Raw genomic sequence first — 16,320 nt, forward strand, 5'->3', positions numbered from 1 at the left:
ACGTTCAAATTTTCAACTTTCGAACATCGTTCTCGACAAAGATGATTCTTCTTCGATGATATCCCCTTGGATCAGGTTTCTTAGGCGTGTCTAGGTTTTGGGTTTTAAGGGTTTGTCTTGGGGCTAATTGCGGGGAAACTGTAGAGGCGTGTATGGAGGATTTTGGTAATTTTAGTAGACTTTGATGTGGGTGGTATTTTAACACCACCAGGTTCGGTTGATGCGTTCTTATGTTGCACGGCCAATGAAGCTTACTTTTGTAAAGGTATTAGGATTGTTGAGAAAGAGAAATTGATATTCGAAATAATATCGGTGTGAAAGAATCAAATTTATGAACGAGTAGATTAAGTAATTTTCAAATGCAAGTATTTAAAAAAATATATATACCATGTAACGAAGAAAAATGTATTACGAAATGTAGATCCGATCGTTTTTGGCTGCATTCCAGGTGTATGTTCCAAAATAAACATTGTTAGATAGATCATCAGTAGTTTAAATAGGTATTTAACCTATATTCGAATAATCGGGCATTTGGATAACCACGCTTCAAATAATCGAAATTCTATCCTATTTGATCGTGGAAACAAAGATAATCGTAAATCCTTGATTCAATATTCGCATGAATTCTACGAATTTTTAAATCTTGTTGTAATATTCATAATATTCTTTTCGTTCGAAATTTTAAAAAAGAATATTTACGATCATGTAAATCACTTAATCGATAATCGATAAATAAAACTTACTTATACATTTCCATTGATTGTTCAAACTGAACGTTGTTAAATAAAGTTTATTATTCACGTTTTTTGTATTTATATTCACAGAATCTCTTGATAATTTACAATTATTTTTTCATTTATTCCTAAAGATAATGAACCAAGTGATAAATTTTGAAACGTAAAAAAGAGGAATTAAGGATGTTGGTGTTAATATAAAATCGTATATTTCATATATCCTTTACACGATACATATTTTCTCGTGACTTGAATACTAGATAATTTAATTAAAAGAGAACAGTTGAAATATATCGTTCCGTATGATTAAACGAAACGGAGTTCCTTCCATTAATAAGAATGATAAAATTAGTATATCATTTGCACAATTGCCCGTCCAACATTCCGACAAATAAAACGAAACGAGACTTACAAAGATTAAGGCAACGAAAAAAAAAAAAAAAAAAACAAAACCAAGAACCCAGCGCGATCGCGTTACATAGAAAAACCGTAATCCTATTATGCCCCAAGATTAATCTGAAAACCATGAAATTTTCTTAACAAGAAGCCTTTCAGAGTGCTCGTGAGGGAGCAGGTGAGACTTGGAAATTTTATCCCCGGTTGAAAAAGGGAAAAGTTAGAAACAAACGAGAAAGATAAATAAATAAATAAATAAATAAAAGAGGAGAGGGGTGAGAAGGAAAACAGGGAGGGAAAATTTCTAACCGCGTTAAACAGCGACGAGTGTAAAGAAGAAAAAGGAAGGGAGAGGAAATGAACTTGCAAGTTCTTACGAGCGACGAGAGATTGCGCGAATAAACAATTCTTAAAGGAGCACGTTAAAATGACGTTGATTAAAGGCGCGAGAGGCGAAGATTGTCGGACAGTTTCTCCGCGAAACCTTTTTAAAAAAAAAAAAAAAGAAAAAAAAAAGCCATCCTCTCCGGCTGTTTCCCTCCTCCCCCTCCTCCCCTCGGTGAGCTCCCCCTCTCATTAGCTTAACCAAGTTCCTTTGCGCAATTACAGCTTTAATTATTATTATTATCGTTACAACGTTGCACATTTTCACATTTCGCGGCGCGATATAATTCATTATATCGTGGTCGAGCGCGATTCCATTAAACTGTTAAAATATTGCGCGTAAATATCTGGCGTGAAAAGGAAAAGGAGAAAGGAAAGAAGAGTTGGCGCGAGAAATACAAATTTCTTTTTTTTTTTTTTTTTTTTTTAAAATTACACTTGCCTTTCTTTTTCTCATTCTACATAACATATAATACATTTTTCGCGTTACTTTAACTTTTGAACTCGCGTGCAACGCTCGAGAGACAGAGCGCGCGTGGTTTGAAAAATAAAAGTGGAGGCGGAGGAAATTTGAAACAACATTTCGAGAGGGAGGGGAGGGTAAGGTTGCCGCGTCAGCGCGACGGTTAACGAAGTTCCGATTGTACCCACATAAGCCGGATGAAAAGGGACCGAGTTTAATGGAAAAATCGAATGCGGGATCGCGTTATGCGTTAAAACTTTCCTTACGTTATCTCGCTCCCGGCTGGTGAAATTAAACGGATTATTCGCAACACGGTACTCGCCGCGTATTAATCAAAATCAACGAAGCGAGTCAAAAATTGTATGTTTCCGTGGGGAAAAAAATGAAATGAATATCGCTGATCAATGATGTTAATCGACGAAGATATATTCGTGTTCACCTTCGAATACTTCGATTCGAATTAAGCGTTTGAAAAAGAAAGAGATATTGAAATTAAAGAAGTGTTTAATCGTTAAAAGTTAATTATTATTATTATTATTATTATTATTATTATACGTATATATGTTATTTTTATACGAATAATTTGAAATCTCTTTCATTGGTAGAAAAAAACTTTTTTTTTTTTTTTTACAGCGTTCATTATTCCTGAAATTTTTATATTAAACTGTAGAGGGATCATGGGAAGGCAAAATGCAATTGACTGGGATAAAAAGAGGGAGGGGGGAAAAAAAGAAATATTTGAAATTTAACGAACACGTGTCATGAATAACTTAGCAGAGAAAGAATTTGTCACGCATCGAATTTCGAGAGGACAGAATTCCCCTAAAAATAAATAAATAAAAAAGAAGAGGAGAAAAAAAAATACAGAGGGCCAACGAGATAGAGACAGACGGGAGGGTGATTGGGGATGGACAAAAGCTGTGCGAAACTCTAAAAATTCGCGTTCGAATAGATCACGAATCTGTCGTTTGTGACAAACGCTATTACCAGCGCTGGATAACCGCGACGTGGATCGATTGAAATACCGATTAATCGGCATCGGAAAACCCTGTCGAGCCGTAATTGGAAGGTTATACGCCTATGAAATTACCGTTTAATAAATTTTCCTATCGATATCGGTTGTCAGAACAGTCGGTAACATTGGCAAGCAAACTAGTATAAATAGTAAAGGAATATCTTGCAATTCGAGAAAGAAATGGTATAAGGAGAAACGATATAGAATTAAATAATTGATAATTAATTACACGAGTTATTATGAAAAAAGATATACTTTTATTATAAAGCTGTTTTATATTTATTATAAGCTGCATCCTTTTTAATTGAATAGATTATTTCTAATTTTTAAATACATTAGTTTTAAAGATTATCATTATATATATATTTTTTTTATATATCGAATAAACAAAATTGATTTTCATTGATTATCAATCAATGCCATGAAATTATATAGATGAAATTAAATTTTAATTATAAATTACAACACTTTGTTTCTTCATTATAATTTATTGCTAATCTATTCGAGAGACTATATTGATATAAAATCAATTTATGCTTGGAAAAAAAGTGTTTTCTTCAAAATTGTACATTACATATTAGTACTTTTTTTTTCAATTTCCTAAAAAGAAAAAGAAAATTTATTTCAATTTCTGCGAAAACCAACGAAAACAAAGAATTACGCTTCGAAACGAACATAACCTCCAAATAACGATTCGTCCGTTCGAATCGTTAAAACATCGATCAAAACAACTTTTCTTATCGTCTCGAAGAGAAATAACTCCACACCCCGTTCACGAGCTTGTTTTCTACATCTCCTCGAGATAGAGAGAACATTATTAAATATCTCTAACCTATCTTATCAAAACCTTTCTCAGACGCTCGTTCCATTTCTCGTGCGGCTCCCCGCCGCTTCTTTTCGGCGCGGATTCGGTTTTTTAGCCGGTATTTCTGGTTCATAGAAGCGAGAACTATCTTCCTCGACAATGGTTCCTGCGATGAAAGTTGCGCGGTCCTCTTTCCAGGCCATTACTGTGCACCAACATCGCAAGAAACACGAACACTGCTCGCGAAATTGCTTCGAGCAATCGTTTGCGGTATGGCGGAATGAATGGATGTTAGGATCGTCGTGTAACGATACTTTAATCGTTGCTTTAACACCGAGGGATTAGCGATATTGATTGCGCGGATCGTGAAATTGTTTGTTTCTCGAGAGGAAACGGAGGAGGAATCTGGTCGAGGGATCTGATGAATTTCATTGAACTCTCCGGAATGGGTAGTTTTCTCTTCAAGAATTGATCTATTCGTCCTATTTATCTTCTGTTTCTTCCTTTTTCTCTTTCATATTTAATTATCTACTTCGTTCGATACAGATCTTTCTCTTCACCGAATCCTTGATCTCATCGATAGTGGGATTAAATTAAAATCTTTTTAATTCGTCGGTTAAATGCACGTGTATGTACGCATAACGCCAATTCAAATAATTTTTTACGAAAACAAAGCTTCAAAATTTAAATTGGTCATTCTATTTATCTGTTATATCATCCATAATCGAGCACAGTATTGTGTAAATAAATTCATGCGAGTCGATTTCACTATTTATCGTTGCACGATTTTTCAACTTGAGCCAGAATCGTATGAGATACGAGAAGGGACATGGAGCAGCGGGGACCATTAAAAGGAAATGAACTTAGATAGAGGGAAAATAAATAGTTTCCGTGAGCGACTCGTAATTAAAGAACAAACGAGCAGGACGTATCGTGAGCTATTGCACCTCGGAGACTACGCGGGAGAGAATGATCGTGGAAATAATTAACTCGTACCATTTTCGCGACAGGGACATTTGTAGCCTGAGCAAACTGCGTCGTTCCCTCCATTTTTTCCCGAATTGGGGAAAAATTCTCGCTAAAAAAAAGTTTACCGTCGAACGAAATTTTAACTTGTAATCGATAAGAGGTGAATATGAAACGAGGGGGTGGAGAAAGATCAATTATTTCAAGTAGAGTTTGATGAATTCTGATTTTAATTCTAAAGCGAAGTAGAATTTGAAATTACGAAAATTGAAAAGAAATTCGGTGGTCTCAAATAGATTTCTCTCTTCAACAAAAATATATTATTCTGCTCCACAAATTTTCACCGGAATAATTTTCGATTCAGATAATTTTCCTTAAAATCTCTTCTTCTCAAAATGTTTTTTCATATTTACATTTCATTTTACACTTCAAGAACTGGAATTTCGTTGTTTGCTCTCTTGGGCCAGGAATTTTTGAGTATTCCACTGACCGAAACCGTTATCGTTCCGTTCGATATATCTTCCAAGTTGCTTAAATCCATTCGTGGAATTTCCTCTTTGCATTCTTCTTCGAAAGACTGGGCAAATATAACGGAAATACTTGGGTTTGATAGAGCGCGTGAAACGCGGCCGATTCGATCCGCTAAATTTCCCCTAAACTCACCGATTACGCAAACTTCCACCAAGTTTCGTGGAATTTTCTCCAGCCAAACTAACCGAATCCATTAAAACCCGTTTCCAAAACCCGTTCGCACCTCCTTCCCTTGAAATCGCAAATCATCTCCTGCAAACTTATCGCCATCCCTCTACTCTCTCTTTACACGAACAATCCAAAATTTGTTACCTTTTCGATTCCATTTCGAAGAAACTTGCGATAATTCAAAAATTACTACTCTTCCACCACAATTTTAATTAACCATCCCAAAGCTTGAACACGCTTTCCTTCAATTCCTTTAAAACGTTATGTCTCTTTACTCCCTTCCTCTCTCTCTCTCTTCTTTGCCACGGAATCCCAATCACAGTTGAATCCGAAAACCTCATCCTCCCCAGAAACACGAGGAAGATATCCTCGAGGAATCCTTTCACCGCAATCCTCGCATCGAAAAATCCGAAATTCGAACAATCTCGAGATCATCGACATTAGCTGCTTTCTTTGCGGCGTGGTAAACGGATCGTTAACCGGATTCGGTCGAGAGCTGCCTCCCTCTGTTTACGACGTTCCCGATGATTAATTCATGCGCCGTTCATCCATCCAGCGTAACGCGTGCCGGTGTCTAACGAAGTTCGTAGTTAAGTTCATTAAATATGCGTAAGGAGGGGGAGGTATCCGTTGTTACACCGATACGAAAGGGGTGGGAGGCTCGATTAGCCGTCGAATCGAGCAGACACGAGCCCCTGTCGAGTGGCGTGGCTGGAAAACGCGATGCCAGCATGTTTCGAGCTCTTGCTCGAGCAAGATGGGGGGGGGATGTGTTCCAGGGATTTTCTTTGATCCGACGAGTGGAACACGTGACACCCGAGCTGGCTCTCTCGCCGATGCTAACGACTCGTGAGATTTAGGGGAATGGTTGCGCGGTTTTCGCAGAGAGAGGAGAGGATTGAATATGCATGCCATTGCTCCGAATCTCCTCTGGCCGTTCTCGATTTCGCGCCAACTTGCGAAAAATTATATTTTTTTCCTTGTACAATTTTTATATTTTAATAGTTTAACGTGTCTTCGCCAATATTAAATTGTTAAAAATCTATATCGTGATATATTTTAATAATATAGTAATTACGAAGCTTACGAATCCAATAACGTGTTCTCTCTTATTTATTCTCTCTTATTCTTACTTTTCATCCTTCTTACACAATTTTTTTTCTTCTCTCTATCGTCAATTTCTTAACGAACAGAAATAATTTCGTTATTCGAATAATATTGAAAATATAATATCGCCACGACGGTCAAACTGATCTGGCCATTCGAAGATTATACTCAAAGAGTTTAGGAATCGCGATATTTTAAAAAAGCCCAACATGAATAAATATCGTCGCCGTTCGAATCGTCGTTGAATTATTCGCGATTCCTCTTTGGCTCCGATCCAATCAATTTAACGAAGGTGTTCGCCTCGCATGCGACACGTGGCGCGAGTGCACGTCGTTATGTCACCTGTTAGATTAACGAGCGCGTAGCACGGGGACGGCCATAAATGGTGTAAAGTAGCCGGCCACTTTGTTAGGTGCGCAGTGACGCAGAAATGGGCCGCGTTACAGCGATCTTGGTCGCTGAAATATTGGCCACGTTGCTGCGTGATATCGGGAAAAGAAACGTTACACGCGTTATTTTTCATCCAAATCGAACCTCGTTGCTGGTGGTGGAAATTTTAGAAATCTGCAGGGGAGAACGCTCAATTATTCGTGTGAAAATAGTTTGGGAGAAAGGTATTCTGAAAACGTTACGGATCTTGCCTACGATAAGCACAAGGAATATGAAAACTTTTCAGAAACAGAACTTATAGAAAACTTTACTATGCTTTTACGTCTGCGAGAGCTTTCACAGCTTTCAAAGGTATAACTTGCGATCGTAGCGAAGGAAATAAAGCTCACGAACCGTTGTAGTCTTTGCATTATGTACTTGTAACGCATTTCCCGCGGTTTGAGTTTCGCGGAAATGTTCTTTACGTTGCGATGATTTTTTCCTTTTTTTTTTTTTTTTGAATTTTCTGAAGAATTGGAGAATACGCTCGTTGGACGTATTTTTGGAGGATCGATTTTAAAGAAACAAACGCAAAAGTTGTTTGTACAAAAATATCGATCAACACTTGTTTCTTATTAAGTTTACAAGTAATTGAACAATCCATATTCTAAATAAGAAATTTAAATATACAACGTGTATTCAGTGCGAAGCACGTAATTGGAATCATTCCGTAAATAATGATTTTAATCGATAAAAATTCAATCCTTTTGTCGATCGAGTACTCTTACATTTATCTTTCCTTTGTCTTTTCTAAATTAATAAACTTTACAAAACTCAAATTAATTAACGAAAGATGAAACGACTCGACTTAAAACTCGAAATCGACCTCTGTCGCACGATCGAAACAAATTTCACCAAAATCGTATCCTTAAAATTCCCATCCAAGAAGTTATCGAATTTCAACATTTTCGTTCCATCGAATAAATGAATTCCGAACAGGAGCCGAATCTCAACGTAAATTCGAAATATTAAATTTGAAATTTCGATATTGTCCCTTCTGAATAAATCAAAAAGTTGTGAAGAAGGGGGGGTTTAGAAACGTTTCCAAAAAACGTCCGAAATCAAGCCGAGGAAGATGGAGAGAGGGCGAGGTCTCGTGGGGGCAATGCCGGCGTACTCTCTGATGGAGTAGGCTCGAGTTGGCTCGAGACTCAGAACGGATATTCCCGAGAGCCTTTCCGGTTTCGCGGCCTCCGTAATTCAGCCACTTAGGGCGGCAAGATGGCCAGATAATTTCCAGTTTCCTTGATCGATTCACACGGCAACGATTTAACACTGAACCTTGTTGTTCAAACTTCTCCTCGATTACGTTCGTCAATTGTCTGAACGAACGATTGCACCTTGTTTTTCCAGCTCTCTCGAAAGGGAAACAAACGAGTCGTTCTGCATCGAGACTCTTGCACAAACTCTTGGCTCGAGAAAGGGAAATACAAATAACTCCCTCGTTAATTTTCAGAGACTTGATTGGAGGAACGAATTTCCGATCCATTATCCCCGGGATTTTATCATTTTCGCCTCGAACCAGAGCGTTGGATAATATTTGCGTAGATTCGCGCACATACAGGATCGACTGATTTGATTTTAATTGTAAAATGTAAACGTGTTAAAATGTATGTATTTTTGTTTAAGGTGTAGCTCGTATCGTGATAATTGATCGTTCGATTAAGTTGTTTAAACTCGGATTAACTCGGATGAAATGAATGAAAATTAAACAAAAAGAAAGGAAAAAAAAAGAAGAAGAAAATAACTTAAACTTATTTTTAGTGTCAAGCGTCGTATAAAAACAATTATACGATAAAAGCTTTGTTATGTAAATGTTAATTGGGAGATGAAAATGTTCAGACGAGAAAATTTTTATATAACAACGTAAAACAAGAAGAAGTAGATTTATTGTTAGTTTTATTTAATACTGAAGACAAGATGTAAAAAAAAAAAAAAAAAAAATGGATACGTTTAGGAAGAAAAGAAATAGAAAATTTATACAAATCTTTATATGAATCGAAAATCCATTTCTGAACAAGTTAAATTGCACAAATTTTAGATACCATTAGTTCCGTGATATTACGTTTGGTTAGCTAAGCGTTAAATCATTTAATCCTTGCTTCTAAAAGCTGTGAATGTTTCGAAATGGCTTGATGTATCTTCGTCGCTGTTAATTTCTTCCTAATTTATTAAATAAATTTCACTGTACGGAAGAAAATTTAACAAATAAATTTCACTCCATAGAAGAAGATAAATAAACACTTTGTACGTTTATTTATTGTTCATATAAAGTCACGTCCCCGCTCTACATCGGCATTTGGTCAATTGGTTGCTGATTGGTACAGTCGAATCGCTATTTAGTCGATCAGCTTTTGCCAATATTTGAGCTACATCCTCATTTCCTCATCGTTGCGCGATGTCGTGAATGGAGCAAAATTTTCGGCGACAATGAGGTGATAATTGTTGCAGCCGCATTTGTAGTAATTGCGAAGAGAGAGAATTTGAGGGAAGACAATTTAAAAAAAAAAAGGATAATTTTATGAACGATTTGATTTTTTCGTCGATATTTAATTTCGAATGTAAATTCGCAACGCAGGGCTCATTCGAATTTTTGTTTAAAGCGTTGAAAATTTATCAAGTTTGACGCAAATTTTAAAACTTTCTCATTTATTCGCTACTCTTCCTGCCTTAGTTTTTTACATCGCATTTTGATTGCATTCGATTTAACACTGACTGTTGTAGATCGCCTCGTCCTGGTTCTGACACGATTTTTTTTTTTTACATTTACCATCAGTCGGTAAATTGATCGACACGTTGATCGGCTTTTCGAACCATGCAGTTCAACCTGACACACGTATTTACACTAACGAACGATTTTGCCGATTGTCCAACGCCGAGAGCGAGGAAATAGCTTAATAAAAATGTTTATGCAACAAAGATTGCCTTCAATTACCAGGTAATAAGTAGAAAAAATAACGTCCACTTCTTTATGAATTAACAACAATGAATATTTTTCTCCATCTTCCATTTTGTTTTCCTTTTTCGTGCAATATATGCAAAAAGTTTATTCATTTATTCATATTTTATAAATTTCATATTTCATTGTTTGATCAAAAAAACTTGTTGCTAATAAAATACACGTATAATAATTTCGAATAGAATTTTATACAAATATTTTATATACGAAAGAGTTTATACGGAGGAAGAAAGACAAAAATGAAAAGTTTGACGGTTATTGAAAACGACAGGAGCAATCTCTCTTCGAATCAAGTCAAACTCACTCTCAAACTGTATTTTTCCCGTGAATTCTCCAATATCCATCCTATCTATCCTCGTAATTAGATGCTTCTATATTTATATAAAATTCGAGGCAATACTAAATTTCGTGCGAAATTTTTGATTACACAATGGAGAAAATTTACTTAAATATCACAGAGCACTTTCGATATATTATCTTGCTACAAATTTTACATACAATATCCAATAATCCCCGATTAAATTACCATACACGAAATATCATATTTTAAAAATACAATTTCGCCTTACTAAAACGTAAATCGTACATACACGAATCAAATTAAATTATCCGCGGGATAACAAAAGTCGCCGATTTTTCCGAGCCTAACCTCAAAATACCTTCCTCTCTATTCCCCCCCACCCCTCAGTCAAACAAACAAACGAATCGCTTTTCGCGCGTCTTCTCGCCAATCTCGTCGAAATAGTATAAAAAACGAAGAAGAAGGAAGGAAAAAAAAAAAAAAAAGGGAGGAACTCGTTACAGGACCCGAGGTCGCAATTTGCCCGACTGCCATCAGCTTAATTGGACTCGGCGTAACTTGGACTCGGAGCGGAGTGAATTAACACCTGGGAGGATCGCGGAATTCACGGATCCGGGCTGGCCATGCGGAAACTATGCCCCGAGACACCGCGGGGATATCCGGTTGATGGGGATAGAGGCGTTGAAACGGCGGCGGTGGAAGTAATTTGCAAAGTAAAGGGGCCTCGAGGCCGAGGCGAATCAGCCGAGTTTAATTGCGCGGCCGCCAATTGGCGGGGAACATTTTCTGGTTTAAGGCTCTGCCTCTGATTCGGGGAGGAAGCGGGATGTCCTGGACGCAACGTGCACGGGACACGTTGTAATGATGTTCGAGGGTCGGTTAACGAGATTCGAACGCGTAATGACGGATGGAGTGGGCCCCGAGTGCGTTTTCGAACGCGCGACCAGCGTGTTTCTGATGGGACGTTCGATCCGATTAATATCTGTGCCGCGTATTGAGGGGAGATCTCAACTGTGGATTGATGAAACACGTGTGTGTTTATCGTCGGTGAAAATTTCAAGTTTGCGAAGCATTTTTTTTTTTCACCAAATTCGAAACGAGTTAATAAATCTTCTTATAATCGATTTTAAGTGATGCTCGATCGAAGAATTAAATGTAAAATTTTCGAACAAATTTTTTCGAACGGGTCGAGTTTCAAATCTTTTCAAGTATAAAATTGTTCCATCGGATTTTTATCTGAAACATTGGAAGAAATTCGTGAGAATAATTGGTATAGAGATAAGGATGAACGAAAGTATGAAATGTAATGATAATTAACAAATTTTCCTTAATTAATTTAAATGGATAACGAAATTTAAAGGTATAGTGGATGTTTCGCCGACTTAACTTAACTTTCAATCAGTTTAAAAAAAAATTGGTGAAATAAAGAAGGATGAACGAAAGATATAGAATGTAATGATAATTAACAAATGTTCCTTACAATTTAAATAATAAAGGATAACGAAATTTAAAAATAACAAAGTACAGTGGATGTTTCGTTGATTTAACTTAACTTTTTCAATTATCAATTTAAAAAAAAGAAAGCTTCGGACTTACGTTGACCTCGTTGATGAAAATTCATTTATCGCGATAAACGAAGGAACAAAAGATTCCCCTCCCCCTCTCCTCTCCCCAACAATTCTCCAATTCTTCTCTTCTTTTCCCCGACTTCTTTCTTAAGATAATAATCTGTACGAGCAATTGCCAAATTGCTTCCTAATCCGACTGTCTCTTCCGGTTCCTTCGCTGGAGACAAATTCGAAATGGCGCACGGATCGCCCGATTCTCTCTCGTTAAATCAAATCATCGGGGGGGGGGGGGGAGGGAGTAAGTTCAGAAGTGCGAGCGTTTCCGACCGCATCGAGTATCACCCGTCGCTTTCATCATCATGGTGGAAAAGAAGGGGGGAATGTCGATCGTTATTTAGGCCAGTCGATACGAGCGAGACAGGTATGAATACGAAGGCTGGGCTTCGATGATAATTAACCTAAGTGGAGTGGTATATAAGCCACCTAGCTGTAGCATCCGTGAATGGAATAAAATTAGAACGGATGACCATTGGTTCCATTGGTTATTTAAATAATCGTTGAACTTTGGAAAGGAGGGGAGAGCTTTTTCTTCGTAAAATTCAACTTCGAGCTAACGAATGATACATCGTTATTGCGAAAAGGTACGTTTTTATTATATAACGAAACACATTTTTTCTGGATATCGAAACAAGAAAATAATTATTCTCGAGGTTGTTGGAATTTTTATAAATGTCACGATCTGTATGTTTATGAAATGAAAACGATAAATATATATAGATAGATGTACAAAATTTTTGTGAAAATCGCTTTCCAACCAATTTCCATTTTAAACTCCACAGAATTGTTTGAATTTGTAAAATCGAAGAACGATTTACTTTCCACTCTACAAAAACAAAAATCGTCGTTGTTGTTGCAATTTGTATCAATTCGACAGAAAATTATGATATTTAAAGAAAAGTTACATTTTCAAACGACGTACGATACATTTCCAACGATCAAAGGAACGCGTACGCAAAGCATGATATCAATTAACGTGATAATCGACGTTGCATGAACGTAATTACGGAGGCAAAAGAGTACAGAGAGAGAGAGGATGATGGGACACGATGAGGACTCTTTGCGCCAAAATTTGGAACCGATCGTTGTTTGCATCGTTAACTTTTTTTTTTTTTTCCACCGTCTCCATTTTTCTTTCCTTTGATACATATAAAGCGATATCGAGCGCGCTAAAACCAGCCAGGAGAAGGAAGCCTGGTGAAAATCAATTCCCTCCCGTGCGAGCGATGAACAAAAATATTGGCCCATTCGAGCACAATTTTCTGGGTATTACGCGGTATCGGGGCCACGTTTAGCTGGATCTTGAATAACCGTCGTTCATTCGATCGCTTAAATTGCTTATAGCGCTCCCGTCTCGATAATTTTTCTCTAAAATGTCTGCCGTTCTCGTTTCGAATTCTTGTTAAAAATCTCTTGTTCTACAGATTCTGCAAAATTAGAGGAATTTCGAGGAATCGTCCTTCTTATCATAGAATGCAATATCAATTTACAATTAATTATGGAGTTTAAATAGTTTCGTATTTAATCTGAAAAAAATCTCTCTGTTCAAATCGAATGATCGTAAACGAGATGTTCAACGAACGAAGAAGAAATTCATTCTCTTCCAGAGATATCACGAATGTCCACCAGCATCTCGTTGAAACGGGATGATCGATGCCAAGTTGGAAGTTGTTCCACGAGATTGAATTAGGTGGTATGAATGGGCACAAACGGTGCGTTTAAGTGATAAATGATTACGATCTTTAGATGGCCACTATCCCCCCACCCTTATTGTCTCGAACGATTGCATCGTGCATTCCAAAGGAATCCCCAATAAACGCCCTCCTCCTCCATGTAATATCGTTTCTTACGAGCTGTATTTTATCGGGAAATAATGGAAGCACGTAGCTAAGTCGGCGTGCTTAACGTCCACGATCGTCGCCAAGATTTAAAGATCCGACCGTATCTATCTCTAAAATAAAATTGAACCACCAGTTTTGGAGAAGAAGCTGTGGAAAAAAATAGAAGGATCGAATCTCGAAATCGAAAGCTGGATTCTGAGAGAGATGATTCACAAGATGTTTAATAACTTTATCGTATATAAAAATCAAATTAAATATTTCACTCGAAAAGGGTATATCCTTCCTACGTATAATTGATGTATTTGCATTGATACAAAAATATCGATAAGTACTTTGTCTATTATATTTTGATCTAAAACAATAGATACCATTGTTTTCTCGTACAATTGTCCATAATTACAATATTAATTATATTATTATTCGTCTTTAAAATCTTCAAAATGTTGCATCATTTTCGTGATAATCGTGATAAGTCTAATACGGACGATCGAAAATAATTGGAATGGAAAAGCGGTTTAATTCAATTGCACGGGCTGGGACGGTTCGATTGTCGCGAATACGGGATGGAAAAGATCTTCTCGGATCGTAGGAATTTGGAAAGGTTTGTTTCGTCGATAAAGCGTAGAATGTTTATAGGTTAGGAGGGAGCCCGAGGGAGCCCGTTCCGAAAGGGCCGATCTTTATCCAAATCTCCAGCCCATTGTGTACGATTGTCACACAATTCAGGATACTTGGAGGGCAAGTTTGGAAATTCCACCTTAAATGCAAATTCGACGGTCCATAACTAACCGATTCGAAACCGTGAGATCGCTCGCCAAGATAAATTAACACGAGAAGTTATTCCAGGCGAAATGAATTCTTTCCTTAAATTTTACGAGTCTTTTTCTCTCTCTCTCTCGAGACGTTTCGATAATTTCCAACAATCTTTTTCATAAAAAAGTCACGTCTACTTTCGAAATCTCCTACTAATCTTTTCGAGAAATCTATCGATTGATTTCCACGAAGAAAAAAAAAAAGAGTCGATAAAAGACTATTTCGCACACTTACAGATACGATTTCTTCTGGTCCCAAGAAACTATCTCCGTGACGACAAAGCGGCCGGAAGTGAGGGCGGTTTTCCTCGGCGAGCCCGAAGAAACGTTGGTAATTGCGACTGCATGCCTCCAGTAAGTTCCGTCGCGTTGCCTTTTCGGCAGAATCGTAAGAAACGTGTCCCCGTCATCGCTGAACATCGGTGGCTCGAACTGTTCCACCCATCCGTGACTCTCTACGTGCGTCAGCGCCTGCGAAGATGAATATTTCATTCGTACATATATATATATATGTGTGTGTGTACACCTTCTCCTTTTTCTTTCGTGGTGAAAACGATGGTGAAATATTGCGCGCCGTTGAATTCGACAATCTTCTTTCCATGCATGGGAAGAGGGAAGGTTTTCGACCGAGAAGATGGAAATTTCGCGATTTTGGATAATTGTGAAACAGATGGTGATGGATCGAGTCGTTGAATTAATGGAGGAATTAATTTTGGTGGAAAACATCATGGTGGAATTCTTTGAAAGAAAATTGAAAGATTGGTATTTTAGATTATTGGAAAATTAACGGTCCGTTTTGAAGATTGAATCGGTTAACGTTTATATAATAATTGTTTCTTTATTTCTTTTACTCGGAGGAAACTCTTTATATTTGAAGTATAATTGAGAAAAAGGACGTAAGGATTAAAATTTTGTCGAAAAAATATTATCACTTGTATCACCTTAATTATTAATATTCTCTCAGATATTCACGATGATAGAAATATTCCAGTTTTAATCGAATAAAACAAATAATTCCACTAATTTCGCGACCGAAATTTCCCATTCTCAAAACTCCTATTCCACACGACTGTACGATGAAAATCGCGATACTTTCAACACGAACCGCGAACCTAATTAAACCCGGTTAAAAAGTTTGTCTTTTACCGGTTATAAAACCGTCGTGAAATTTTAAATGAAGAAGAAACCAGAGGAATCGCGAGGAATTCTCGTTTTTCTTGGATATACCTTGGATGAATAAGCAAAGAGAAAAAGAAAAATTGGTACAAGCTTCGTGCCTCGTACTTTTATCAAGGAATAGAAATTAGTTGCTTAACTGTTGTATCACGCAGAGCAAACAAAAACGAGTCTCGCCCCTCTTCAATTCTATTGTCATTCGACGAGAAAAAGAAGAGATTTCGAGGAAAGAATTATTCGACGAACTGTTTCAAATTACTCGACAACAATTTCAAGATGATTTGATTACTTATAACAATTAAATTTAATATTTATACACTTACGGTTGTGCAGTTGGGTAGCTGGCCATGGACGTAACAGAAATGGAAGTACGCCCTGTTTTGCACCCTGTTCATCCAGGTAGCGTACACGAGATTATCGGTGGGAAAAGCAACAGCGGATAAAATCCGCTCCTCGGTGGATAACTTGTTCGGATGTTCGATTTCGGTTAAGTTCGTGTTACCTTGGATCACTTTCTCCAAGTCGACGTAGAACAGCTTCACCGTAGGATTGGTCGTCCCGCTCTGGAACAGTGGAGAGGGGGGGGCTTAGTCGAGGTTTCGATCAAT

At 37.3% G+C, this 16,320-nt stretch overlaps 1 protein-coding gene across 7 annotated transcripts in view; it reads right to left on the reverse strand.

Annotated features, from left to right (window-relative positions):
- The window catches only part of LOC100867828 (venom dipeptidyl peptidase 4), a 214,324-nt gene that overhangs the window by 42,387 nt on the left and 155,617 nt on the right, over positions 1-16,320 (reverse strand). For 6 of the 7 annotated variants that reach the window (XM_086902911.1, XM_086902914.1, XM_086902912.1 and 3 more), the window contains 2 exons: positions 16,036-16,275; positions 14,772-15,007 (listed from right to left, as the gene is read on the reverse strand). In XM_086902911.1, coding sequence (XP_086759037.1) covers positions 14,772-15,007; positions 16,036-16,275 — 476 coding nt within the window. The remainder of the gene's footprint in view (positions 1-14,771; positions 15,008-16,035; positions 16,276-16,320) is intronic. The other variant, XM_086902916.1, reaches the window with a different exon arrangement.

The sequence above is a fragment of the Apis florea genome, unplaced genomic scaffold (genome assembly GCF_048593485.1).
Source record: "Apis florea isolate Af1SG1 unplaced genomic scaffold, ASM4859348v1 contig_2274_pilon, whole genome shotgun sequence".
Classification (NCBI taxonomy): domain Eukaryota; kingdom Metazoa; phylum Arthropoda; class Insecta; order Hymenoptera; family Apidae; genus Apis; species Apis florea.